The sequence below is a fragment of the Saccopteryx leptura genome, chromosome 3, assembly GCF_036850995.1.
Source record: "Saccopteryx leptura isolate mSacLep1 chromosome 3, mSacLep1_pri_phased_curated, whole genome shotgun sequence".
Lineage (NCBI taxonomy): Eukaryota > Metazoa > Chordata > Mammalia > Chiroptera > Emballonuridae > Saccopteryx > Saccopteryx leptura.
This window is the reverse complement of record NC_089505.1, coordinates 112,256,005-112,283,952: the sequence shown is the minus strand read 5'-3', so window position 1 is coordinate 112,283,952 and position 27,948 is coordinate 112,256,005. Positions and strand designations below refer to the sequence as shown.

At 43.5% G+C, this 27,948-nt stretch overlaps 2 protein-coding genes and 1 non-coding gene across 5 annotated transcripts; 1 reads left to right on the top strand and 2 right to left on the bottom strand.

Moving 5' to 3' along the window:
• Positions 1 to 9: 9 nt before the first annotated feature.
• On the top strand, positions 10 to 27,124 carry MEAF6 (MYST/Esa1 associated factor 6). 3 transcript variants are annotated; one of them, XR_010750231.1, is made up of 8 exons: positions 10 to 139; positions 1,209 to 1,324; positions 3,599 to 3,686; positions 3,834 to 3,879; positions 19,564 to 19,756; positions 24,405 to 24,462; positions 25,075 to 25,108; positions 25,608 to 27,124. XR_010750231.1 is itself a non-coding variant. In XM_066375887.1 (8 exons), the coding sequence occupies exons 1-8, from the start codon at positions 50 to 52 to the stop codon at positions 25,614 to 25,616; spliced, it is 606 nt and encodes a 201-aa protein (XP_066231984.1). In that variant the 5' UTR covers positions 10 to 49; the 3' UTR covers positions 25,617 to 27,124. The 3 variants fall into 3 exon arrangements, 2 of the variants coding, with proteins under 2 accessions (XP_066231984.1, XP_066231985.1); XM_066375887.1 differs by lacking the exon at positions 24,405 to 24,462 and adding an exon at positions 24,270 to 24,299; XM_066375888.1 differs by lacking the exon at positions 24,405 to 24,462.
• On the bottom strand, positions 7,474 to 8,028 carry LOC136399958 (cytochrome c-like). Its single transcript, XM_066375889.1, has one exon. It carries the CDS (start codon positions 7,972 to 7,974, stop codon positions 7,678 to 7,680), a length of 297 nt encoding a protein of 98 aa, XP_066231986.1. The 5' UTR covers positions 7,975 to 8,028; the 3' UTR covers positions 7,474 to 7,677.
• TRNAA-AGC (transfer RNA alanine (anticodon AGC)) lies at positions 13,179 to 13,254 on the bottom strand. Its single transcript has one exon. It is a non-coding gene; the product is annotated as a tRNA-Ala (tRNA).
• Positions 27,125 to 27,948: the final 824 nt, after the last annotated feature.

The following is a 27,948-nucleotide window of genomic DNA, read 5'->3' as shown; positions in this document are numbered from 1 at the left end:
GCAGGGACCGCCCCCAGCCCGGCGCCGCCGCTGCCCGCCTCAGCCCAACATGGCGATGCACAATAAGGCGGCGCCTCCGCAGATCCCGGACACCCGGCGGGAGCTCGCGGAGCTCGTGAAGCGGAAGCAGGAGCTGGCGGTAGGGGGCTGGCACCGGGGGAGCCCGGGTAGGGGCGCCGCGCCTGCCCCCGTCTTCAGGCGGCAGCCCCGCCGCGCCAGGCCGTTAGTTCGCGGGCGCTGCGCGGCGGCCAGGAGTCCGGCGGCCTGGGGCAGGTCTGCGCATTGCGCGGCCCGCCAGCGCCTCGGCTTCCCGGCGGGGCGGGCGCCGGGGGGGGGCGGGGCGGGGACCGAGGGACGAGGCGGACGGGAGGCATGGAGGAGGCTTGGCGCTGGGGGCTGTGGGACTGTGTGTGGGAGCCCTGGAAAGGCGAGTGCCCGGGAGCTTGGGGGTGGGAGAGGGCGGGCGCGTTGGTAGAGTGTTTCGGGCTTGCGGGGGGGCTTTGGCGGGGTAGGATAGGAGGCGGCTGTGGGAGGGGGACTCAGTCATCCAGTCTGGCCTTTGGAGGCCGGAGGGACCGTGTCCTTTAGAGGACTAGGAGAAGATGCATTGAATGGGATTTCCTATGGGCAGGGATGCGATGCATTAGGGACCGTCTAGAGAAGGTGACAAGAGAAGGGAGCGGACTCAGGCCAGGGAATTAGTACTTGTGACATGCACCCGGGGTCCCGTGCTAAGCCGTTCCTGCCCACCGCGTCTTAGCTTGGGCAACTGGGAAGCCCATCTCACCTGAAGCTGCCCTTGCAGGTTTCCATAGCAACTGGCTGTTCAGTGCCGGCGGCCTAAGGGGAGGGGAGTGGGTTGGCTAGCGCTGGAAGACTGCTTACCCTTCCCTCGCAGCCAGCAGTACCTTGTATGCGTGGGAGTGAGTCTGCGGGAGCCAGGGTTCTTCACAGTTGGGTTTCCATGAATCCTCCAAAGTATATAGAGTTCGGGTTCTCTATATTTCATTCTGTTCTCAAAGTGGTCCTATAGGACAACTTGAGACTGTCTTAATCTGCCTGCGCCTCCTGGTATCATCCATCTCTCCACAAGGATGGTTTAGTATATTTGTGCCTGAATTTATAAGTCTAATTGCAAGACTTCAGTTTGGTCAGACGTAATGTTTGCATTTAAAAGGTGTCGATTTTCCTTGTTTTTCATCTCTCAGGAAACACTGGCAAACTTGGAGAGACAGATCTATGCTTTTGAAGGAAGCTACCTGGAAGACACTCAGATGTATGGCAATATCATTCGTGGCTGGGATAGGTATCTGACCAACCAGAAGTGAGTGTCAGAAGCCTGTGTTGTTTGCATTGTGACCTACTAATACTTGTTTTTAGGACTGTATAAAAAGTTTTGGTAGCAAGTTTGCGATGGGGGCAGTATAGTAAGTGGTAGTGTGGAAAGCGGTTAGTGGTTGAACTTGGACTCTGGCTCAGCCTCACTGAGTAATTCTGAACAAATCCTACATTTGTAGAATAAGGAAAGTTCCGTTTGTGGCACAAGGGTGTGCATATCTACACAGCAACATTCTGTTAGTCTTTTCCACATTTTAATCAGACATGAGTTCCACGCTCCAAATATTTGCCATACTTGTGTGCCAACCGTGTCACGATTTATTTAGTAATAGTATTTTTTTTAAATTTTTATTTATTGATTTTAGAGAGAGGCAGAGAGAGGATTAGAGAGTGAGAGAGTAAGAAACATCGATTTGTTGTTCCACTTATTTATGCATTCATTGGTTGATTCTTGCATATGCCCTGACCAGGGATTGAACTCACAACCTGGGTGTATCGGAGCAATGCTCTAACCAGCTGAACTACCTGGCTGGGGTAGCAGTAGTATTCTTGAACACTTTCTAAACTTTTTGAAATTTTTTAAGTTTATAGAAAAATTGAAAGAAGAGCAGTACATGAGCACTTGATAACCCTTTGCTGAAATTCACCAGTTGTTAAGTTGTTGCCACATTTGTTTCCTCTTTCTCTTTTTAAAAAAAAATTTTTTTTTATTATTAATTTTACTAGGGTGACATCAATAAATCAGGGTACATATGTTCAAAGAAAACATGTCCAGGTTATCTTGTCGATCAATTATGTTGCATACCCATCACCCAAAGTCAGATTGTCCTCTGTCACCTTCTATCTAGTTTTCTTTGTGCCCCTTCCTCTTTCTCTTTATCTATAATATATATAAACACACACACACACACACACCTGTATTAACATTAAATTTTTTTAAATTTTGAAATAGGCCCTGGCTGGTTAGTGGTAGAGCATCAGCCTGGCGTGTGGATGTCCTGAGTTCAATTCCCAGCCAGGGCACACAAGAGAAGTTACTATCTGCTTCTGTACCCTCTCCCTCCCCTTTCCCTCTCTCTCTTCTCCTCCCACAGCCCTGGCTCAAAGGAGCAAGTTGGCCCCAGGCACTGAGGATGACTCTGTGGCCTCACCTCAGGTGCTAAAATAGCTCGGTTGCTGCACAGTAGAGCAGTGGCCCCAAGTGGGCGAAAACATCAGCCCCACATGGGCTTGCTGGGTGGGTCCTGGTCAAGGCGCATACGGGAGTCTGTCTCCCCACCTCCCTGCCTCTCACTTATTCAAAGAAAAAAAAGTGTATATATATATATATATATATATATATATATATATATATATATTATATTTATTAAAAAAAGGAAATATATAGAGAAGTTCACAAATCATAAATATACAGTCCAGTGACTTTTCACAAAGCTGATACTGTACACTCATCATTCTTTAAGGGTTAAAAGAATTTTTTTTATTTTTATTTTTTTATTTTATTTTATTTATTTATTTACAGGGACAGAGAGTCAGAGAGAGGGACAGATAGGGACAGACAGACAGGAACGGAGAGAGATGAGAAGCATCAGTCATCAGTTTTTCATTGCGACACCTTAGTTGTTCATTGATTGCTTTCTCATATGTGCCTTGACCGTGGGCCTTCAGCAGACCGAGTAACCCCTTGCTGGAGCCAGCGACCTTGGGTCCAAGCTGGTGAGCTTTGCTCAAGCCAGATAAACCCGCGCTCAAGCTGATGACCTCGGGGTCTTGAACCTGGGTCCTTCTGCATCCCAGTCCAACGCTCTATCCAGTGCGCCACCTCCTGGTCAGGCAGAATTTTTTTTTTATTTGTTGATTTTAGTGAGAGAGGGAGAGGGAAAGAGATTGAGGGAGAGAGAAAGGAAAAATCTGTTCCTGTATGTGCCCTGACCAGGGATCAAATCAGCAACCTCTGCGCTTCAGGACGATGCTCCAACAAACTGAGCTATCCGACCAGGGCTAAAATGATATACATATTAAAATGAAAATGATTGTGAATCACCTAAAGTAGTCCCACGGGTCAATGTGGAGCATATTCCATACATTGGAAAACATTGCTGTCTACTTAGGCATTCAGCATAAAGGTCATTTTGGTCATTCCAAGTAGTGTGGAGGTAATAAAAACAGAAAAAGAGTTCTTTACGTTTTCCCTGGGACATCTCAGCTTGAGCCATTGACTAAGCTTGGCGCTTATAACGAATCCTTGTGTGTGTTTTAGAAACTCCAATAGCAAAAACGATCGAAGGAACCGGAAGTTTAAGGAAGCTGAGCGACTCTTCAGTAAATCTTCAGTTACTTCAGCAGCTGTAAGTGAGGTGGGGAGATCGTTATACGGCCCATTTTGAGGAAAACCACAGTTAAATTTCTGTGTGTTTCTTCTTTCCTTTCTGTCTGTGAGTGTTCTCCTGAGGTCTGTAGTGATTTTTCAAATAACTAGTGGTTTTTTCTTTTAGGCAGTAAGTGCATTGGCTGGAGTTCAGGACCAGCTCATTGAAAAGAGTAAGTTTATTTTTTTACTTTTTCATCAGTTTATTTTGAAGCTACCAAAGTTCCTATCTTTAACTGCTATTCAGCTGTGTATCTGAAGACTGCATCTCTTACACTGTTGCATCTTCTTTCTAGAAGTTAATAACCTATGGTGTATCTTTAATCAATCTTTTTTATGAGAAAGAAATGACAGTGTTCTTCCTTCCTGCCTCTTCTGTCACAGGATGGTTGATGTTAGCTGCCCAGCGACAGAAAGATTTGTCTTCACTCCTGATAAGTCTTAGAGAATTTTTTAAAGTTAAAAAAAAAAGCCTGACCTGTGGTGGCGTAGTGGATAAAGTGTCAGCCTGGAAACACTGAGGTTGCTGGTTCAAAACCCTGGCTTGCCTGGTCAAGGCACATATGGGAGTTGATGCTTCCTGCTCCTCCCCTTTCTCTCTCTCTCTCTCTCTCTCTCTCTCTCTCTCTCTCTTTCTCTCTCTCCCCCCCCTAAAATGAATGAATAAATAAATAAATAAAACAAAAAAAAAAACACTTTAGGTCCTGGCTGGTTGGCTCAGTGGTAGAGCGTCGGCCTGGCGTGCACGAGTCCCGGGTTCGATTCCTGGCCAGGGCACATAGGAGAAGCGCCCATCTGCTTCTCCACCCCTCCCCCTCTCGTTCCTCTCTGTCTCTCTCTTCTCCTCCCGCAGCCGAGGCTCCATTGGAGCAAAAGATGGCCTGGGCGCTGGGGATGGCTCTATGGCCTCTGCCTCAGGCGCTAGAATGGCTCTGGATGCAACAGAGCGACGCCCCAGAGGGGCAGAGCATTGCCCCCTGGTGGGCATGCCGGGTGGATCCCAGTCGGGCGTATGCGGGAGTCTGTCTGACTGCCTCCCCGTTTCCAGCTTTGGAAAAATGAAAAACAAAACAAAACAAAACAAAAAAGCCTTGTGCCCTGGCCAATGGCTTGGTTGGTTAGAGCCTTGTTGCAAAGTGCATAGGTTGCCAGTTCAATCCCTGATTAGGGCACATATAGGAGCAGATTGATTCTGTTCCTATTCTTGTCTCTCTCTAAAAAATCAGTAAAATAAAACTTTTTCTTTTTTATTAAGTGAGAGGTGGGGAGGCAGAAAGACAGACTCCCGCATGTGCCCTAACTGACCAGAATCCACCAGGCAAGCCCCCTACTGGCAATTCTCTGCCCATCTGGGGCTGCTGCTCTGTTCAGCAACCGAGCCATCTTGGCACCTGAGGCGAGGTCATGGAGCATCGTCAGTGCCCAGGGCCAACTTTGCCCAAGCTGAGCCATGGCTATGGGAGAGGAAGAGAGAGGAGAGGGAGGGTAGGAGGGGTAAAGAAGCAGATGGTCGCTTCTCCAGTGTGCCCTTATTGGAAATCAAACCCAGGACCTCCACACGCTGGGCCCATGCTCTACTGCTGAGCCAACCAGCCAGGGCCAATAAACATTTTTATTTTTTGTGACAGAGACAGAGAGAGGGACAGATAAGAACAGACAGACAGGAAGGGAGAGAGATGAGAAGCATCAACTTTTGTTGTGGCACTTTAGTTGTTCATTGATTGCTTTCTCATATGTGCCTTGATCAAGGGGCTCCAGCAGAGCAAGTGACCCCTTGCTCAAGCCAGCGACCCTGAGCTCAAGCCAGTAACCTTGGGCTTCAAGCCAGCAACCTTTGGGCTCAAGCCATCGACTAGGAGATTATGTCTGTGATCCCATGCTCAAGCCAGCAACCTTGGGCTCAAGCCAGTGACCTTGGACTTCAAGCCAGTGACCTTTGGGCTCAAGCCATCGACTATGAGATTATGTCTGTGATCCCATGCTCAAGCCAGCAACTCTGTGCTCAAGTCGGATTAGCCCACACTCAAGCCGGGGACCTCAGGGTTTTGAACCCGTGTCTTCTATGTCCCAGTTCCATGCTTTATCTATTGTGCCACCACCTGGTCAGGTCTTTTTTTTTTTTTTTTTCTTTTTTTGTATATTTCTGAAGTTGGAAACGGGGAGGCAGTCAGACAGACTCCCCGCATGCGCCCCACCGGGATCCACCTGGCACGCCCACCAGGGGGCGATGCTCTGCCCATCTGGGGCATTGCTCTACCGCTAAGCCAACCGGCCAGGGACTTTTTATAGGTCCTGGCCGGTTGGCTCAGCGGTAGAGCATCGGCCTGACGTGCGGGAGTCCCGGGTTTGATTGCTGGCCAGGGCACACAGGAGAGGCGCCCATCTGCTTCTCCACCCCTCTCCCTCTCCTTCCTCTCTCTCTCTTCCCCTCCCGCAGCCGAGGCTCCACTGGAGCAAAGATGGCCCGGGCGCTGAGGATGGCTCTGTGGCCTCTGCCTCAGGCGCTAGAATGGCTCTGGATGCAACAGAGCGATGCCCCAGAGGGGCGGAGCATTGCCCCCTGGTGGGCGTGCTGGGTGGATTGCGGTCAGGCGCATGCGGGAGTCTGTCTGACTGCCTCCCCGTTTCCAGCTTCGGAAAAATGCAAAAAAAAAAAATAATAATAATAAAAATAAATAAAAACTTTTTATGCCTGATTGGTGGTGGTGCAGTAGATAGAGCATTAACCTGGAATGCTGAAGTCCCCAGTTCAAAACCCAGATCATTGGCTTGAATGCTTGAGCCCAAGGTCACTGGTTTGAGCAAGGGGTCACTGGCTCATCTGGAGCCTCCTGGTCAAGGCACATGAGAAGCAATCAGTAAACAACTAAAGTGAAGCAACTACGAGTTGATGCTTCTCATCTCTCTCCTCCCTCTTTCTCTCCCTTTCTGTCTGCCTCTCAGATCATTTTCAAAAACAAACCTTTTATCATTGAAAATTTAAGACATATCTAATAAATCCCCATGTACCAACCTTAATCATTTTTAGCAAATTCTGATCCTGCAACTAGAACGTACCTGTGTGTTCTCTTTTTTTTAATTTTATTTTTTTAGATTTTATTTATTCATTTTTAGAGAGAGTAGAGAGAAAGAGAGAGAGAGAAGGGGGGAGCAGGAAGCATCAACTCCCATATGTGCCTTGACCAGGCAAGCCCAGGGCTTCGAACCAGCAACCTCAGCATTCCAGGTCAATGCTCTATCCACTGTACCAGCACAGGTCAGGCCACCTGTGTGTTCTTAAATAAGTAAATAGCATTTACTTTGTGGAGAAATTGTGTCATTCTCTGTAAGTGAGCCATACAGTGTAATTCTTTTCTTTTTTTAAGTGTTAAATAACCTTTATTTGATATTATACATAAACCACACTAAAATGCCTTTCCTTCAGTAAAAGGCAACAGTTTAGATACAGGGAATTTTATTTAAATTGGCATAGTTAGAACTAAAAAGATAAAATGTGAAATGGACACGGCCAGTGTATCTTCAGCCCTAGCCTTGTAACAAGCTAATGAACACAACTTGAAACACAAGTGACTCTTGCTATTCTAAGAGACAGTGAAGGGGCTTCCTCAGTCTTAAAACATATCAATATAACCAGTTATATAAATCTAAATATAAAACCAATCTCCTACAGGTTTTGAGATGGCATTCACTATCTCTGTGAAAAGCTGAACATTATGAATTAAGTCCAATCATATTTTCAGAAAGGGAAAACAGTCATAGCACTTAACTGAAATTACCATCAAAGTTCAAAAAGCTGATCATACTCATTTAGCCACAAGCCAATCTTATTTAAATCTGGACTGCCCAAAAGAAATGTTCTATCAGCCCTTCATGATCTGAATTCTGGTGCATGAGATAAATTTAAATACAAAACACATAAAAAAAGTCATGAAACATTTGGAATAAATAAGGCAGTGGCCAACTATTACTCATTAGTAGCTTTTTTGAGGTAAGCTATCAAGTCGGCAGATCTTGCCAGCAAAGATCATTTTTGTTTCAGGGATGTACTTCTTGGGATTCTCCAAATGCTCCATCAGTGTAGCTTCTCCCCACGTGATGTCTTCGTTCTTGTTGACATCCATGTAAGAAAATCCAGGGGCCTGACCTGTCTTGAGACCATAGAGACCATAGAGATCTGGCCCAGTCTTGTGCTTGCCTCCCTTTTCCACAGGATGGCACTGAGTACACTTCTGAACAAAAATCTTCTTGTCCTTTTCAACATCACCCATTTTGAAATCGCTTTTTGGTCGTGCACGACACACAAGTCCCTGCTCACAAGCCGGACGTCCCACTCTCTAACTACAGTGTAATTCTGTTCTAATTTCTAGTGATGGGATATAACTTTGTGTGTTTATCTTTCTGAATCAGACTCTATTTAGCTGTATATATATATTTTGACAGACAGAGAGTCAGAGAGAGAGATAGATAGGGACAGACAGACATGAAGGGAGAGATGAGAAGCATCAATTCTTTGTTGTAGTACCTTAGTTGTTCATTGATTGCTTTCTCATATGTGCCTTGACCAGATGGCTCCAGCAGAGCGAGTAACCTCTTGCTCAAGCCAGCGACCTTGGGCTTCAAGCCAGCGACCATGGGGTCATGTCTATGATCCCATGCTTAAGCCAGTGATCCTATGCTCAAGCTGGTGAGCCCATGCTCAAGCTGGATGAGCCCACGCTCAAGCCGGCGACCTTGTGGTTTCAAACCTGGGTCCTTCACATCCCAGTTTGACACTGTCTATCTACTGTGCCACTGCCTGGTCAGGCTGTGTAGCTGTATTAAATGCTGTCCCTGTGCATTGGATAACCTTGAAATATAGCCTTCGCCTTCGCTGGTTGCTCAGTGGATAGAGTGTTGGCCCGGCATGCAGACATCCCAGGTTTGATCCCTGGTCAATGCATATGTGAGAAGCGACCATTGGCTTCTTTCCCCCTTCCCTCTTTCTTCTCCTCCTGCAGCAAGTGGCTTAATTGGTTCAAACATCAGCCCCGGGCGCTGAGAATAGCTTGGGGTGGTCTGAGTGTTAGCCCCAGACAGGGGTTGCTGGGTAGATCCTGGTTGGGGCGCATAAGGGAGTCTGTCTTACTATTTCCCCTCCTCTCACTTAAAAAAAAAAAAAAGAAATACAGCCTTCTTTTTGTGTCATGGCTGTGTACTTCTTTTAGATGGCATAGCGGTGGTGGGGTCCAGGCATTTTTTATGCATTGGGGCAGTGGTTTGAGGAAGAGAGATGTTGGTAGTCAGCAAATGCAATTGTTCTTACTGTACAGATTTCTAAATTTTAGCTCTATCCTTAACCCTTTTCCTGAGCTTTAGTGATACATGTCCAGAAAATATCTTCTGTACATTTCCATTCAAACATTTTGTCTAAAACTGAGCTGTTCACCTGGCCAGTGGTGGCACAGTGGATAGAGCTTCGACCTGGGATACTGAGGTCCCAGGTTCAAAACCCCGAGGTTGCTGGCTTGAGTGTAGGATTGCCAGCTTGAGCGTGGGATCATTGATATGATCCCACGGTCACTGGCTTGATTGCAAAGGTCACTGACTTGAAGCCTAAGGTCACTGGCTCAGCTGGAGCCCCCCAGTTAAGGCATGTATGAGTAGTAATCAGTGATCAACTAAAGTGCCGCAACTATGAGTTGATGCTTTTCATCTTTCTCCCTATTTCTCTATTTGTCTCTCTCTCAGGTGCACACGCAAAATAAATCAATCAATACAATACAATAAATATAATACAATGTAATAAATATAATACAATAGAATACAATAAATACAATGCTGAAATAAAACCAAGCCGGTTTATTTCCTTCATTTCATATCTGCCCAGTTTTTCTGTTGTAGTACTTCTGGGCTCCATTATTCAAAACTTTGTAGGCCTCTTTACTTCCTTTTGCCAGCCTGATCAGCTGTATCAAGTCCTTTGGATTTTTCTTTTGCTGTGACTGTCAGTTAAATCTTGTTTCTTTTCAAGTAATGTCCCTTGTAGAGTGTAGAGCCATTTCCTCTGCTTTGTTGAGTAGTAGTAAGACTGGTTAAGGAACATTTGGGATCTCACTCTTGTGAGTTGAGATGGAACGAAGCCTGACTCCTCAGTTTTCACAAGAGCCTATTATCCTGCCCCTGGCTTGGTAGAGAGTTTAGGGCAGTTGTTCTCAAACTTTTTGAAGTCTGGGCACATTTAAAATCCTACAAATAATTGTAGGCACACTATATACAAAACTCTGAGAAATACGTTATGATAATTAAGTCAAATATTAAAGAAAAAAATATAAAGTCCAAGCGTGCTTTTATGGTAATTAAACAAAATAAATATGACAAAATTTAAATTTATTCTGGCATTAAAAAACATTTTTATGTTACATTTTTTGTTATGCTTTTTAGAATTTGTAAAAAAGAGAGGTTAAAAATAAAAAAACAACAAAAATGTTATCTTTTTATATATGTAGATACATTCTTAGTAAGATTTAGTAAATTCGACAGGTCCTGGTGTGAATGTGTTAAGTTTTTTCATTCTTGTGTTTATGAGAAACATGAGCCTGATGTGTCCTAGCGATTTCTTCAATGTTTGGGCATATATTTGAAAAGTAAACTCTCATTTCCTTATCAATACATTGAAGAACTCCTCTCTTTTTACTCTTAATTGTGTTGAGTGCAGAAAACCCCCCAGCATACATATCATCTTAACTTTACACCAAACAAAGGATAGAAGAAACGTGCCTCTAGTCTTTCCAGGGAACATGGGGGGGTAGTGTAAACAATCCAGCACCACAGCTTAACAGCCTTTTGCAACCTAATCAGGCAAGTGAGGTGGGGGGTTGGGCAGACGGTCAGCTTACAGCCAGTTCCACACACGTCTGTCCCCCAAAAACCTAAACTCCAAAAACCCTGTTGGTTTTCTGGTCCCCAACAGGCGCATATTTCTCTGGAACACAATAGGGCGCACCTGGAAATCTTCTAGGGTGCACCAGTGTGCCCTGGCACACACTTTGAGAACCACTGGTTTAGTGTATGGCTGGCTCTGTACCTAATTATTCATACAGAGTAGCTATACCTAGGTTCTTGTCAGGAAAAGATTCTTAAAGCCACTTCTCTCAGAAGTTTGACTGAGACAAGCACTTATGTATGAAAGATTTCATTTTTAAAATTTTTATTTACTTAAGCAAGAGGAGGGGAGATAGACTCCTGCATGTGCCCTGACTGGGGCCAATGCTCTGCCAATCTGGTGCCATGCTCGCAACCAAGCTTTTTTAGCACCTGAGGCAGAGGCTCCACAGAGCCATCCTTAGCGCCCAGGTAGGGCTGATGCACTTGAACCAATCAAACCATGGCTGTGGGAGGGGAAGAAAGAGAGAGACAGAGAGGAGAGGGAGGGGAAGAGAGCAGATGGGCGCTTCTCCTTTGTGCCTTGACTGGGAATTGAACCCGGGACTTCCTCATGCTGGGTCTATGCTTTATCACTGAGCCACTGGCCAGGGATTTCTGAAGCTTATGCAGACCATTCATTATCCTAAGATCTTCCTCCTGGATTGAGCCTCATCTCTGCAATACATCATATTGATATTCCTTGGTTTTCCCTATAAAGTTGCTGTTGGACTTGTAAAATGTGTCTCTATGTTGCAAATATTGTTTATTATCATTCTAATTATCATCTGCTTTAGAAATAGTTGTTTTCCCTGAGAGACTAGTTTTTTACTGAAAATCTTGTAATTGACTGCTTCCCTCTTTGTATGGTTGCTAAAATGCTTAAAGCTAGATTTGTGGTGTCCCTCTAGAAAGCAAATAGGAATTTATAGCATACATTTTATAGCATACATGAATCTTAGTACTGCATCCAGCTTACTTTCCTCTTTTAGTCCTCTTTGCCTTATCTCATTTTAAATTTATTTTATTGGATTTCATTATATGAGTCTTGGCAAGCTGCCTTGAATTCTTTTTGGAATAAAGCAGAGTATAGAGAATTACATATATGCTAGAGTTCATTAATTCAAATGGTCAGTGCCTCTTTAAAGTAATTCTGTTGTGTTTTATCTCACCACTTCTACCATTACCACTTCCCACTGCTATTTATAAGATTTCATTTTTGTCTTGATTTTCTGCAGTTAACTACAATGTATCTAAATTTGATTTTTTTTTCTAATCTGGCTTGGGTTTCACTGGACTAGTTAGAACTGTGGTTTGTTATTTTTTATCAGTTCTGGAAAATTCCCAGCTGTTATCTTTTCAGATACTGCATTTGTCTCATGCTTTCTTTCCTTTCCCGGTATTCGGGTTAATTATATGTTCCACATTCTGATTTTATCCTTTATGTCTTTTATTATTTCTTCTGTATCTTCTTTTTGTCTCTGTGCTGCATTTTGAGTAACTTTTTTCTGACCTACAAATTCCTAATTCTCTTTAATTAAATCTGTTTGCTGACCAGTGGTGGCACAGTGGATAGCATTGACCTGGACACTGAAGTCCCAGGTTCGAAACCCTGAGGTCACTGGCTTGAGTGTAAGGTCGCCAGCTTGAGCATGGAATCACTGACATGATCCCAGGGTCGCTGGCTTGAGCTCAAGTTTGCTGTCACTGGCTTGGCTGGAGCCCCCCCCCCCCCCCCATCATATAACGTATGAGAAGCAATCAATGACTAACTAAAGTGCTGCCTCTACGAGTTGATGCTTCGCTTTCCCTTCTTGTCTGTCTCTTTCTCTCACAAAAAAAAATAAAAAATCTATTTGCTGTTACACCTTCCCTTAATTTAAAATCTTTTGTTATTAAAACTGGCCTGTGGTGATGCCATTGATAAAGTGTTGACCTGGAATTGACCTGGAATGCTGAGGTCACTGGTTCAAAACCCTGGGCTTGCTGGATCAAGGCACATACAATGAGCAATCAGTGAACAACTGAAGTGAAGCAATTATGAGTTGATACTTTTCACTCCAGCCCCCTCCTCTCTCTGTAAAATCAATAAATAAAATCTTTAATTTTTTGTTATAACAATTTTATTTCTATAAATTCTACTTAATTATTTTTAAAATGTGCTGTGTAATGTTCCAGTAGCTTTCTTTGCAGTTATTTTCTTTTTTTTTTCTTTTTTTTTTTTTTTTTTTTTTTTAATTTTCTTTTCTGAAGCTGGAAACAGGGAGAGACAGTCAGACAGACTCCCGCATGCGCCCGACCAGGATCCACCCGGCACGCCCACCATGGGGCGACGCTCTGCCCACCAGGGGGCGATGCTCTGCCCATCCTGGGCGTCGCCATGTTGCGACCATCCTGGGCGTCGCCATATTGCGACCAGAGCCACTCTAGCGCCTGGGGCAGAGGCCACAGAGCCATCCCCAGCGCCCGGGCCATCTTTGCTCCAATGGAGCCTGGCTGCGGGAGGGGAAGAGAGAGACAGAGAGGAAGGCGCGGCGGAGGGGTGGAGAAGCAAATGAGCGCTTCTCCTATGTGCCCTGGCCGGGAATCGAACCCGGGTCCTCCGCATGCTAGGCCGACGCTCTACCACTGAGCCAACCGGCCAGGGCCTGCAGTTATTTTCAAACTTGTCTTTTACTTCTTTAGGTATAGTACGCATAGTTATTCTATGGTCTATATTTAATTTCAATTTCTGAAGTCCTTGACCTGATTTTGTTTGTTATTTCTACTGATCATTACTCATGAAATCTAATCTTCCTGTGTGTTTGGTTATCTTTGTGTACTGCTCATTATTACTAAAAATATTTGTGGAATAATTTGACAGCTAGAATAATTTTATCTTCCAGAAAAGACATGTGTCTACTTTTGCTAGGTGCATGGACCTCTTTAAACCAAGTTCAGGGCTTGAGTATCCCTGAATGACCCAGGTGATTCAAACTAAGCTTTATTTCCATGAAGAGGAATGAACTACTTTGCTTTCCATATCTTTTTCTTTGTACAGAATCTCTCCAATACCTTAAAATTTTTGTGTAACAAATCTTGTAGAATAATTTCTCTGTTTTTGATTCTTGGTGGCAGTGAAGCGAACAGTCTTTTCTCTTAGAATTCTGACTTGCATATTCTTAAATCTCAAGGATTTTAGAGCTTTGCACTTTTGACATTTTCAAACCGTTTTGAAAATTTTCCTCAGAAATGCATTCCTTTTTGCTTCCCTTGGCTTTAGATACCCAAACTAGAATAATAAAATGGGTTAGCATGGTCCCTAAAAGGGAATTTTATGCAGATTAGTGAAACATTCTTCATATATATATATATATATTCATTTTTTCTTTAGGAATAAGAGAAAACAAAACAGGCAGACATTATCCAGTTCCCTTTAAAGGATCATCAGTACAGTGTCTTCTGCCCGCTCCTTCCTGGGACTCTCTGACATCAGCCCACTCTCCATGTCCACCTCGTCCCGTTGGGGAACTTTCTGTCCTTCTTTAAACTTCTTATGCTGATCAGAAGCTATTGCCGTGACACTATTTAATAGCTGTTTCTTTTAATAAGTAGAGCATCTCATTTGTAGATTTATTAAAAATAATCAAAATCTGATGTTCTTTGCTCTAGAAATAGGTTGCTCACTGTTACGTCAGTGAGAGACAAACGTCCTTCTGTGTCTCCCGGGCGGTCGCGCGGTGCGGTGGGCTGACTCGCTGCGGCTCGTGGAGATGTCTTCACCCACCCCTTTGTCATCACTCCTCTTCTGCTTCCCTGAGCCAAGGAAGAAAATTATTCTTACTTTGCGGTCTCCCTTTGCATTTTTTTTTTAAAGATGTTGTTTATTGATTTGAGAGAGAAAGAGACTTGAGAAGGGGCTGGAGAGGAGCGGGAACATCAACTTGCTTCGCATATGTGTCTTGACTGGGCAAGCCTGGAGTTTAGAACCGGCGACCTCAGCATCACTGCGCCTCCACAAGCGAGGCTTCCTTTGTATTTTAACAGTGTTTAATCTCCCTGGCTCCAGTCCCTCCTATAAACCACTTCTAGCCTAATAACCCTAAAACATGGATTTGTACAGAGAAGTCCATAAATATCATTGTGGGATGTCACTTCTCTATTCAGAGATTTTTTTAATTTATTTTTATTTTTTTATTTTTTGTATTTTTCTGAAGTTGGAAATGGGGAGGCAGTCAGACAGACTCCCGCATGCGCCCGACCGGGATCCACCCGGCACGCCCACCAGGGGGCGATGCTCTGCCCATCTGGGGCGTTGCTCTGTTGTGACCAGAGCCATTCTAGCGTCTGAGGCAGAGGCCACAGAGCCATCCTCAGCACCCGGGCCAACTTTGCTCCAATGGAGCCTTGGCTGCAGGAGGGTAAGAGAGAGATAGAGAGGAAGGAGAGGGGGAGAGGTGGAGAAGCAGATGGGCGCTTCTCCTGTGTGCCCTGGCTGGGAATCGAACCCGGGACTCCCGCACGCCAGGCCGACGCTCTACCACTGAGCCAACTGGCCAGGGCCTATTCAGAGGTTCTTGATGGCTTTGCTTTGTTATGTTCTGCTAATCACTTTTACTACAAGTAGTCTTTACTGTTTGTTTACATTTGACTTGCATGCTGTGGATCTCAAGGATATTGAGATTTGAACATTTCCTGTGTTCCAGACATTAAGCAAACACTTTACTTGCATTTATCTCATTTAATCCTTAAAGCTACTTCTTGAAAATAAGGAACGTTATGGTAGCCCCAGTGTCTAGCCCAGTGCCTTGTCCTTAAGAATAACTCAACACATGAAAGAAAGAATTCTTACTCTACAGATGGGGAAACAGAAGGGCTAAGCCACAAGTCAGTTCTCTTAACCATCACCTTATGTTTCCCTAGGTAAAATCCTTTACTTGGCCCTGGCCGGTTGGCTCAGTGGTAGAGCGTCGGCCTGGCGTGCGGGAGTCCTGAGTTCGATTCCCGGCCAGGGCACACAGGAGAGGCGCCCATCTGCTTCTCCACCCCTCCCCCTCTCCTTTCTCTCTGTCTCTCTCTTCCCCTCCCGCAGCTAAGGCTCCATTGGAGCAAGGTTTGCCCCGGCGCTGGGGATGGCTCTGTGGCCTCTGCCTAGGCGCTAGAATGGCTCTGGTCGCTACAGTCGGCCCCCGGATGGGCAGAGCATCACCCCCTGGTGGGCGTGCCGGGTGGATCCCGGTCAGGCCATGCGGGAGTCTGACTGCCTCCCCGTTTCTGGCTTCGGAAAAATACCAAAAAAATAAAATAAAAAAATCCTTTACTTAATCTGACATTTCTGAGTCATTTCACTTCTCATTTCTCAAATTCTCTGTTTAAATGATGTTAGATTCATGTGTCCTAAATATACTGTAGGTTTAAAAAATTTTTTATTTGTTAATATTTTTAGAGAGAAAGAAACATTTGTTGTTCTCCTTATTTATGCATTCATTGGTTGATTCTTGTGTGTGCCCTGACCAGGGATTGAACCTGCAGCCTTGGTGTATTGGGATGATGCTCTAACCAACTGAGCTACCCAGCGAGGTTCTAGTGTTTTTACCCCTACACTTTTGCTTGTGCTATTTTTTTGTACTTATTTTGGCTTCTTGTTTTTCAAGGTTTAGTTTAAATTCTATCCCTTCAATGAAGCTTTTCCTGACTAATTCACTCTTTCTTATCTGACTCTAATGATAATGTACATATCAGTACTTTGGGACATCGGTTACTGCCTGGCATGTTATCTTCTCCATTCATAGGGCTTTGATTGATTTACTCGGTTTTGTATGTATATGCACTGTTGTGCTTACCTTATGAAATATGACCAACTCATCCATTTACTCAGTACTCCAATAGCATCTGGCCCACGAAGAATAAATGGTTTGTTTTGCGTTGCCCTGTCAAGTTTAGAAGGGCCAAATTGGTCACTATACCCTTGTTGAAAATCAATTAGTCATTAATGCTAAGGGTTTAATATCAGGCCTTTGAATTCTCTTCCCTGGTGTGTATGTCTGTTCTTATTCCAGTTCCACATGGTCTTGGTTACTGTAGTTTTATGTGGTAAGTTTTGGAGTTTTGCTAATTTTTATATGAAATCCGTTTTCCTGAACTGTGGAAGGGCCAGATGGGTCAGTATACTTTTTCTAGCATTGTAGTCCTAGAGCTCCCTCTTCTGTTGCTTTCATGAAGTGTTCAACGATAAGATTTCATGATTTCTGAGATCTGTCTGGTTCTATTTCTCTTTTGCTTTGGGGGCCCATCACTTTCTTATACTTGCCGTGACCATATACAACTCAATTTGAAATCTCTTCCCAGCAGTTTATAATACAAAGACATAAAAATAAGAAAACTGGCCCCTAGTACTACTGTCTTCATAACCCCTTTGACAAATTTTAGAAATAGATAATGTACATATTTAGGATTCTTCAGTGATTGAGTAAAGAGCAAATCTTTGACCAATTTATCTATTAAGAGTTTCAAGAGATTTTTTTAGGGGAAAAAAGTATGCATTTACCAAAATATATGTAATTATTATTCTTCTTTAAAAAACAAAAACATTTATTTATTGATTTTTATAAGAGAGGAAGGGAGAAAGAGAGACAGGACATTAATCTGTTCCTGTAGGTGCCCTGACTGGGATCGAACCGGCAACCTTTGCACTTTGAGATGATTCTCTAACCAATTGAACTCTCTGGCCAGAGCTATAATTATTTTTAAAATACATATATTTATACAAATTGTTCTTGACCTTGCTTATTTAATATAGCTAAAGGATTTTTTTTTTTTTTTGTATTTTTCTGAAGCTGGAAACAGGGAGAGACAGACAGACTCCCGCATGCGCCAGACCGGGATCCACCCGGCACGCCCACCAGGAGCGATGCTCTGCCCACCAGGGGGCAATGCTCTGCCCCTCCGGGGCGTCGCTCTGCTGCGACCAGAGCCACTCTAGCGCCTGGGGCAGAGGCCAAGGAGCCATCCCCAGCGCCCGGGCCATCTTTGCTCCAATGGAGCCTTGGCTGCGGGAGGGGAAGAGAGAGACAGAGAGGAAGGAGGGGGTGGGGTGGAGAAGCAAATGGGCGCTTCTCCTATGTGCCCTGGCCGGGAATCGAACCCGGGTCCCCCGCACGCCAGGCGGACGCTCTACCGCTGAGCCAACCGGCCAGGGCCTTAAAGGATTTTTTTTAAGTGATGGGGGGATATAGACAGACTCCCTAATGTGCCCCAACTGGGATCCACCTGGCAACCCCCGTCTGGGGCTGACACTTGGACCAACTGAGCTATCTATCCTCAGCACCTGGAGCTGATGCTTGAACCAATCGAGTCACTGGCTGAGAGAGGAAAAGGGAGAGAGAAACGGGAGAGGGAGGGGAAGAGCAGTAGATAGTTGTTTCTCATGTTTCTCATGGGTGCCCTGACTGGGAATCAAACCCAGGATGTCCGCATGCCAGGCCAACACTCTGTCTACTGACCCAACCAGGCAGGGCAGGAATGTTTTAAAATTGAGACTATGTTCCTGGCCTTTGGTGGTGCAGTGAATAGAGCATTGGCCTGAACACTGAGGTTCCTGGTTCAAAGCTCTGGGCTTGTCCGGTCAAGGCACACACAACAAGCAAGCAATGAAAACTAAAGTGAAACAACTATGAGTTGTCCCCCCCTTGAAAAATCAATAAATAATTTTTTGTATGTGTGAGAGAGAGAGGAGAGACAGAGACAACAGGAAGAGAGAGAGATGAGAAGCACTAGCTCGTAGTTGTGGCACGTTAGTTGTTCCTTCATTGTGCCTCATGTGTTCCTGGACTGGGGGCTTCAACCAAGCTAGTGACCCCTTGCTCAAGCCAGCGACCTTTGGGCTCAAGCCAGAGACCATGGGGTCAGGTCTAGGATCTCACGCTCAACTCAAGCCGATGAGCCACCTCATCCCCCAGCTGGCCACCTCGGGGTTTTGAACCTGGATCCCAGGTTGACACTCTATCTATTGTGCCACCCCCTGGTCAGGCAATAAATAAAACCTTTAAAACATTGGGAATGTGTGTCAACTGAAGAGTATTATTACTATTTTTAAAAATAATATTCTTAGGGTTTCTCAGAATAATTTAGGTAATGGGGCTCTTCTCATAGATTTCTTTTCTTCATAGAAAAACAGTCTTTCTGTATGGTTTGGGGAAGGAACCAGGGCCAGCTACAGGAAGCTTTTCCAAGGTCATCCCTCACCTCCTAAAAACCCATTTTGTTATGCTTCTTATATAATTATTAATCCCATTAGTATATTCTGTGTTTAAATAACCTTTATGCCCTGGCCGGTTGGCTCAGTGGTAGAGCGTCAGCCTGGCGTGCAGGAGTCCCAGGTTCGATTCCCGGCCAGGGCACACAGGAGAAGCGCCCATCTGCTTCTCCACCCCTCCCCCTCTCCTTTCTCTCTGTCTCTCTCTTCCCCTCCTGCAGCCAAGGCTCCATTGGAGCAAAGTTGGCCCGGGTGCTGGGTATGGCTCTGTGGCCTCTGCCTCAGGCGCTAGAATGGCTCTGGTTGCAACAGAGCGATGCCCCAGAGGGGCAGAGCATCGCCCCCTGGTGGGCATGCCGGGTGGATCCCGGTCGGGCGCATGCGGGAGTCTGTTTGACTGCCTCCCCGTTTCCAACTTCAGAAAAATACAAAAAAATAATAATAATAACCTTTGTGCAGTGAGGTTATCCTGGTTGTGTGGTCCCATCTCCCAGCTGTCCTATCTGTTTCCTCTTGTTACACTGTTTCAGATTACATGTCAGGAGCTCTTGTAATTTGGATGCTTTGATTGTGTGTATCTTGTTAATTAGATGGTATGATCAATGAGAGTAGGAATATAGTCTTTTTTAATATATATTAATGTTCAAAAAAAACCTTGACTGACAGATTACCTGAGGAATACTGATGACGCTTCTGGGGATTTGTGTTTATTCTTAACCTCCAGGGGAACCAGGAAGTGGGACGGAAAGTGATACCTCGCCCGATTTCCACAATCAGGAGAATGAGCCCAACCAGGAGGACCCTGAGGATCTGGATGGATCTGTGCAGGGCGTGAAACCTCAGAAGGCTGCTTCTTCTACTTCTTCAGGGAGTCATCACAGCAGCCATAAAAAACGAAAGAATAAAAACCGGCACAGGTCAGTGGTCGGGACCACCTCCCACCACCGTATCCCCCTCCCCCCAGCCTCCTGCTCCCACCCAGAGCTTCCATGGCCATTGCTGTGAAGAGACTTCACTACGATGAAAATTCTTCAGGATTAGTTTAGTTCTTTCGTTGCTGTTGGGAAGAAGTTCCATTAGTCCAAATTTGAAGCGGACTGATTTTTCTCTTTCTAAAGGAGAAATCAGTGGACATTAGTGTAACTATGCAGGCGGACAGCCTTCTCACTGTTTCTAATGTAGAAGAATTTTGTTCCATGAAAATTTTGTTTAATATGGTGAATTTGGAATCCTTTTAGAAATGGAAAAGGGGAAATAGAAACAGTCTGTGTAATAGTATTCGAAAAATGTCTCACAAGTTCGTGTTGGGAAGCTGCAAAGTGGGATATAGTCCTGTGCTCCTAATCCCAGTCCCTGCCTACTCATGTTTCCTTGTGAATGGAGAGAACTGATCTGACATGCTTTTTCCTTGATTGCATGTGATTTCTCTGTTTTTATATATCTGCAGTATGCTGATTTCCGATATCGGAGGAACAGTGTAAAGTCTCTAAGATACGAGTGTGCCTTCCTAGATAACGTTTGTCCGCTGTGTTTTTTTGCAGTGCATAATGGATAGGAATGACATCAGTGGACAGAGAGGTCAGGTGTCACTCAGAGAGGATTTTAGCATTCACTCCACTCGGGGTTTGTATGATAACTTTGGTGCCTGTTAACTCAGATAGTTGGATATTATATAGCTGTGTTCAGGGAGGGTAATGCTTAGTTTCTTGAGTGAGGAATCTTGCTCTGGCTTCAGACCTTCTTCTGGGAGACATGGAAACCAGGTGTTCATAGGCTGGCCTTTGTCCTGCTCCCCTTGGGACCTGCATGCTGCGGAGAGGAACAGAGGCATGCGAGGGATGGGCAGGGTTCCCTGGTCTCCAGTTTGCTTCTGGATTGGTTGCTGTACAAATCTGGAGGATTTTCCTTCGTGCACCCAAAGTATTAAATTGTTAGCTCTGGATATAATACACAGGGATAATATAGAATTAACTCTAACCAGTTTAAGCCTCCTTGAAATCAACTGGTTCTTGCATTCTTTTAAGAGTTTTTCTTGTTGATGTTGGTGGTGGTTTTCAGACTGCAGAAATAGTATTTCCTCCAAATAACGACGAAGGTCTGCTAGCTTAGCATTTTTCTGCAAACCACAGATCATGGTGCCAATCTTGTTAAGTGCAGTTAAAAAATAGCAAAACTTACATATCTTTTCTTTTTTGTAAGGCTGCATGTTTGATCACTGTGATAGGACGGATGCTACCTTATCACAAATAGTAGCAGAGAACCATACTCTTAAGTATATATATTTTTAACTTGTCAGGAATTAAATGTCATGCTGTGTGGCTTTAATTTACTCTACTGTTTTTTCAAGTAATGATGCTTTTCCTATTTCAGTTTCTAGGGTAGGGAGAAAACTCCGTGAAAGTTTTGAGACTTTTTTTCAATTATTTATACTAATAGACATTCTCTAGAAAGCTAGTTACTATTTATTTCATGTGATACTTCATTTTCATTAGTGACATGATCAGCTGGTGATAAAATGGAATTGGGCATTGCGTTTACTGCCTTCTCGCAGGTTTCTAGTAGATTTCCATAGGAACTGCACTTCTTCCTACATCTTTCCTGGCCCTAGAAGCTTGACTTCTTCCAGAAAAATACTAGGACTTATAAAGATCTTTGATATTAGTGGTTGTTAGTTATAGAAACAAATAGTGTTTTCTGTTTGCAAAGCAGGATCCTTTGACCATTCTAGGTTTAATCTGGCTGGGCTTCTCCCTTGGACGGAGGTACATTCTCATCTGCCCCTCAGGAGCCAAGTAGAACCGTTTTACCTTCTTTCTAGGGAAAACAGGTTGAGTGTGGCCAGTTAAGGTTTTCGGAGTCCTGCCATCTTTAGTCAGGAAATGTGTCTGGCCCAAACCCCTTGCCCCCTGACTGATGTCTTAGCAGGTCTGGCAGAGTGAGGTTCGGGGTGGATCACTTTGTACACATTTGTAAGTTTGCACCCAGTATAAATACTTGTTTCCCCTCCAGCGTGCCATACCCCAGATACTCAGATAAAATCAACAGTACATTATTTCAACAATTGTCTGAGTACCTACTATGTGCCAGGCACTGTGTAGTGGTGAGTAAAGTGGAAATAAACATGGTGCTTTTGCAAAAAGGAATGACTATTGAATTTATCCTCTTCAGGAATATGAAAATTTATCAAATTATTTCTAGCATTCATAAATGATCACACTGTTCTGAATTTTTATATTTTATATGATATCTGAATGATAAGTTTCAGAATCTTAAAATAAGTTGAAATAACAACTTGCCGCTGCTCTTTTAGGTATTTATTACTATACCAAACTCTAGATTCTTCTAGTTTTTTTTGAAGTTTTCTTTAGGTAGGTACAGTCTACTTTGTGAACAAAGTTAAGTGAGTGAGACTGAAAGTTAAATTTTTGTTGTTGTTTTGGTTTTTTTATTTATTGACTTGAGAGAGCAAGAGGAAAGGAGAGAGAGAGAGAAATATCGTTTGCTGTTCCACTTATTTATGCATTCTTTGGTTGATTCTTGTGTGTTCCCTCACCGGGGATCAAATCCACAACTTTGGCTTATTGGATGATGGTTTAACCAACTGAACTACCTGGCCAGGGCCAATTAGAGACCACTGGGATCCAAATTTTGTTTGGGAGACATTTACAATTTGCATTTGTCCCTGACAAGTCAAATTTCAAATGACTTTTATTCTTTTAAAAGGACGGTGGGGGCCTGACCTGTGGTGGCGCAGTGGATAAAGCGTCGACCTGGAAATGCTAAGATCGCCAGTTCAAAACCCTGGGCTTGCCTGGTTAAGGCACATATGGGAGTTGATGCTTTCAGCTCCTCCCCCCTGTCTCTCTCTCTCCCTCTCTCTCTCCTCTCTAAAATGAATAAATAAATAAATAAATAAATAAATAAAATATCCCCCCCCCAAAAAAAAAAAAAAAAAAAAAAAAAAAGGACGGTGGGCCCTTGCTGGGTTGCTCAGTGGATGAAGCTTCGTCCTGGTGCAGTGAGCTTATGGGTTTCATCTCCAGTTAGGGCATGTACGAGAAGCAATCAGTGAGTACAAAACAAAGTGGAGCAACTGATTGGAACAGGGGGTTGATGCTTATCTCTCTCTCTCTCCCTTCTCCCCTTCTTTTGTGTATTCTCTCTCTCTCTCTCACACAGTCAATCCATGGAAAAAATTAAAAAACTAACGTAAGGACAGTCATTTCTAATACTTCAACAAATTGGTTGACACCTAAACAACATTATAGGCTGATCTATTTATCTAAATCTTACTTTCATTTTTATTTATTGATTTGGGGGGGGGTGGAAGAGAGAGAGAAACATCAATTTGTTGTTCCAGAAAGTTAAATTGTTGATAGTTCTTGGTTTGCACACTTACTGTATACCCTTTCCCAAATGGCTTGAGTGGAGCCCTATTACCTAAGGGATATTGATTTTAAGCTTTCTTCCAGCTTCACTCTTGCAAACATTGGCTAGGAGGAAGAGATAACCATTTTGCATATTGTTTTACCACCTGTGTATAGTCTGAAAGGTTGGAGCCAGCGAGGAGCTGGTGTCGTGCTCCAGATTAATGTTTGCTTTGGAGGTCTGCCCAGAACCATGGTCTGTTAGCAGTGATGCCCCAAATGGCTTTCTCCTCATACTGCTCCCTCCTGATCTCTGAGGCTCGAGTGCTTGTGCGTGTCAACTTTCTTTGTTTTCATAGGGGTGCTGCAGACTGTGGTGTTCATAACTGTAGCCTTGACATAAACAGTTACCTGCCATCACCAGTTCAGGCTCTGTAGTTTCTGGAACAAGACTCACGTATCACTGAAGTTCATTCATTCGACCCTTGGCTTCTAGAATGAATGCTGTAGAAAAGGAGCCCCATGTGTCCTGGACATGTTTAGAACATATAACTTGTTTAGAACATATAACTTGTTTAGAATATATAACTTGAGTTAAAAGCTGCAAACTGTCTTTTAAAAATATGTATGATGTTTTTATCTTTTGTTTTAGTGCAAGTATATTTTGCTGAGTAGTTAGTACTGTCTTCAAAGCACCTTTAATTATATGACTAAACCCTTCTTTCTCTATTTCTTCTAATGCCCTAATTACATTTGTCATACAATTAAATATTTCCAAGTTCTAACTCTGAATCTGGCAGCTAATAGAAGGCCTGCAGGTATCTAGTTTTCTAATGAAATAACTTTTTCTTTCGTAGTCTGTTCTTCTGATATGAAAACCATTGAGGGAAGGGAATCTCCCAACTACAAGATCTTTGGTGCTTTGATGTTTGTAACTTTATGGCTAAAGATTCTTAAAGCTGATTTTGTTTCTACAAATCTTGCTAGGGTGGCTAATCAACTAATTTATTCAATTAGTATATTAATTTCTGTTGCTTTCTTCCTTTCAAATGCTGCCCCTCAGCCCGTCTGGCATGTTTGATTATGACTTTGAGTAAGTTTGATTTGAATTAGTATTTGTGCTGTGTTGTTTAGTGTGTAGACACCAATATGCCTTTTTGAGACCTTTCTAACCCATAGTTTATCTGTTTAATTGTAGGTATGTATATTAGGTTAGGCTGGGAAGTTTTTTTTAAAAACAGAAAAACGTGATGGAGGTAACATTTTATTTAATAACTTCAGCAAAATTAAGTAAACTTCACTTTTATGCATTTTAATTGCTTTTTAAATAGATAACTTTTACTTTAATTCATATTTAAATTGATTTTCTGGCTTTGCTTCATAAGGAGACTAATAGTTAAAGATCTTGATATTTTGCTTTGGAAAGATTTAAAAATTGAAATTTGTTTCTTTTGTGTTTTATGCCCAGAAATACAAACTCCTAGTCTCTTTCCTATTCTTAATCACTATGTGTCTCAGTGATTACCAGTATACAGTTACAGAGCTAACACATTAACATAGAGCATGCCCCCTTAATTCAGTCTCTTTAATGTGCAATTTTGGAATAAATTTAAAAAATTATATGGCTTTCATAACTGCTCTATATTTCTTTTTGAGTCATCTAGTTTGCCTTTGGCAAGAGTATCTGCTCATGTTTTTAAATACTTGCTTAATATCTGGATAAACAACTAAATATGGCATAGTCTAATGAAGAATGTGGATTTTACTTAACCAAATAGTCTTTGTTATAGCTTGTGCCCTATGCAGTAGCTGATTCATGGGCCCTTTTCCTGTAAATTAAAATGCAACTATCTATCTTTCCTATACAGGATTGATCTGAAGTTAAACAAAAAACCACGAGCTGTAAGTATCAGCCGGACCATTTCAGAGGGGCTGGTAATTTTGAAAATGACTAGAAAAATGTCTTCAGAGCTTGAGTGTCTCTAATCTGGGATCACAGCTCTAGTTTTAAAATCTGGGATGTCTGTATATACTTCAACATTTAGGTGTTATTTACTTTTTTTATATTGGAGAGAGAAAGGAGTTGCACATTTTTTACTGAAGAAAACTTCCCATTGGTTAAATAATGAATTGATATTATTAGCTTTTTTTTTTTATGACAAGCTTAGGATGTCTAATAATTAGAGCAGAATAGGTGTTGCAGGGTCTTTGTGGACTCAGAAGACAGGACATTTTCAGATGTGAAATATTGCACATTATATTTGAAATAGAATCTTTGGCTATAGAAAAATACCCTATCAGAATTGTTTATAATGTATGCGTGTGTACTTTTTTTTTTTTTTTTAGGTTCAAACCAGTGTTCTGCTGAGAATAAAGTGGGACTTTGTTTTTCTCTTTATAGGACTATTAGAAGACTCATTAGTGCAGAAGCTTCCAGGCTGTAGAGCCCTGTTTCCCTCCTCCGACCTCACACAGATAAGCATCCCTTTCCTGAGTCCTGAGTGCGTGGCCATCCACCTCTGCTTTCCCAGACCCAGTGCCTGTGACTCTGCCTTGTTTGTTCTGAAATGTGACAAACACGTCATTTCTGTAAGACCACATTGGATCATTTACTTTGTGTCATTTTTAGTAACAAAACTGCAAGAAGACCAAGACATGGTTATAATCCCAGCAAGTTGCTAACTGAACCTCTCCCTCCTCGGAACGAGCATCTCCCCCCACACGGGCCGCACCAGCTCCGTCTGTGATACACGTCCAGAGCTGGTCTCTGCTTTGGTTTTATGCTGCGAGTAGAGTGCAGGGAGGCTGTAAAGACCTGCCATTTTCTTATTTTGTTTGTGTTTTACCATTTTTCTATTGTTGTTTTTACCATCTTATTTTCTCATGGGACTTTTTGTAATGACTTCCTACAGCTTATACCTACCTGCTTACATATCTAATAATCTGTTGGGTGGAGTTGCCCAGTTCTTAAACTGAAAGTAATCTGGTTCACCATAGAGAAAATGGGGAACTTGGCTCTTTGGTTTTTCACAGGGGAAAGGTAAAGAGTGTTTATTTAATAATTAGCTATCTTAAATCTTTCTGAGTTGGAAGCAGTTTTATGTTCAAGGAATAGGAAAAACAGAAAAACATGTTTAAATCAGTCCTTTTAAAATATTTTTATTCTTTTGTATAAAATGTCACAGGCTTTGACTTCTCATGCTTTTGCTTTTAAACCTGAGATTGTTTTCACTTATTTATTCGTATCATGCCTTATGGAAATTGTTTTTCCATCTTTTCTCTTTTTGCTGGTATTTGCCTGATTAAATAGTGCTCTAAAAATCACTAAGGCATACGGAAAGACTCAGAACCGCACCCAAAGCTGGTCACACGTGGAGTTCTTGAGCAGAGTTAAAGATAGGATCAACGGGAGCAGCGGTGCCCGACGGAGCCCCCGTCCTGACGGGGTGGTGGGCCGAGGAGCGTCTGGCAGTTGCTGCTAGTCTCTGGAGCAGTGGAGATCTACCTCGGCGGCACACTGGAATCACCTGGGAGGCTTTAAAAAGTTCTGATGCCTGGGGCCCACCCCCAGACATCTTGGCAAGGGTACAGCCTCGTTATGGGCATTTCCCTTCAGAGTCCCTGGGATTCTGATAGGAAGCCATGTTAAGAACGACTGCAGTAGAAGACTGGATAGTGGGATGTAAATCCTGTGTTGTGAATCAGTCTAAGGGATGAGATTTGGGGCCTCACCTTTTCTTTGATTCTTTAGTGATAGTCCTTTATGCCTATACCTTCGTTAGAAAAAATATTTCCATTTGTGATAATGGTAGAGCTGAATGTGGTGGCGTCGATTCTCAAAACAATTCTACCTTGTCAGACATGCAAAAGCTTTCACTCTTGTTCTCAAATAAACATTTTCCTTTTTGACTGTGGCTATTTAGATGTCTCTGGCTGTGTCTTTGGTAGCAGCATGCTAATGTCAGTGTTTTTAAGGAAATATTTTCTTTTTTGTGTGTAACAGAGACAGAGAGATAGAGAGGGAGAGATAGGGACAGACAGGCAGGAAGGGAAAGAGATGAGAAGCATCAGTTCTTTGTTGCAGCACCTTAGTGGTTCATTGATTGCTTTCTCATATATGCCTTGACCGGGGGCGGCAGGGGGCTTCAGCAGAGCGAGTGACCCCTTGCTCAAGCCAGTGACCTTTGAGCTCAAGCCAGCGACCAAGGTGTCATGTCTGTGATCTCATGCTCAAGCTGGCGACCCCGCACTCAAGCTAGTGAGCTTATGCTCAAGCCAAATGAGCCCGCACTCAAGCCGGTGGCCTCAGGGTTTCGAACTTGGGTCATCTGCATCCCAGTCTGACGCTCTATCCTCTGCACCACTGCCCGGTCAGACAAGGAAATAGTTTTTTATACGTAGACTGTTCCTTTTAAAAAAGTGAAAAACTGCCTGACCAGGCAGTGGCGCAGTGGATAGAGCGTCGGACTGGGATGCGGAAGACCCAGGTTCAAGACCCCAAGGTCACCAGCTTGAGCGCGGGCTCATCTGGCTTGAAGGGGGGGGAAAAAAAAAGCTCACCAGCTTGGACCCAAGGTCGCTGGCTTGAGTAAGGGGTTACTCAGTCTGCTGAAGGCCGACAGTCAAGGCACATATGAGAAAGCAATCAATGAACAACTAAGGTGTTGCAACGAAAAACTGATGATTGATGCTTCTCATCTCTCTCCGTTCCTGTCTGTCTGTCCCGATCTATCCCTCTCTCT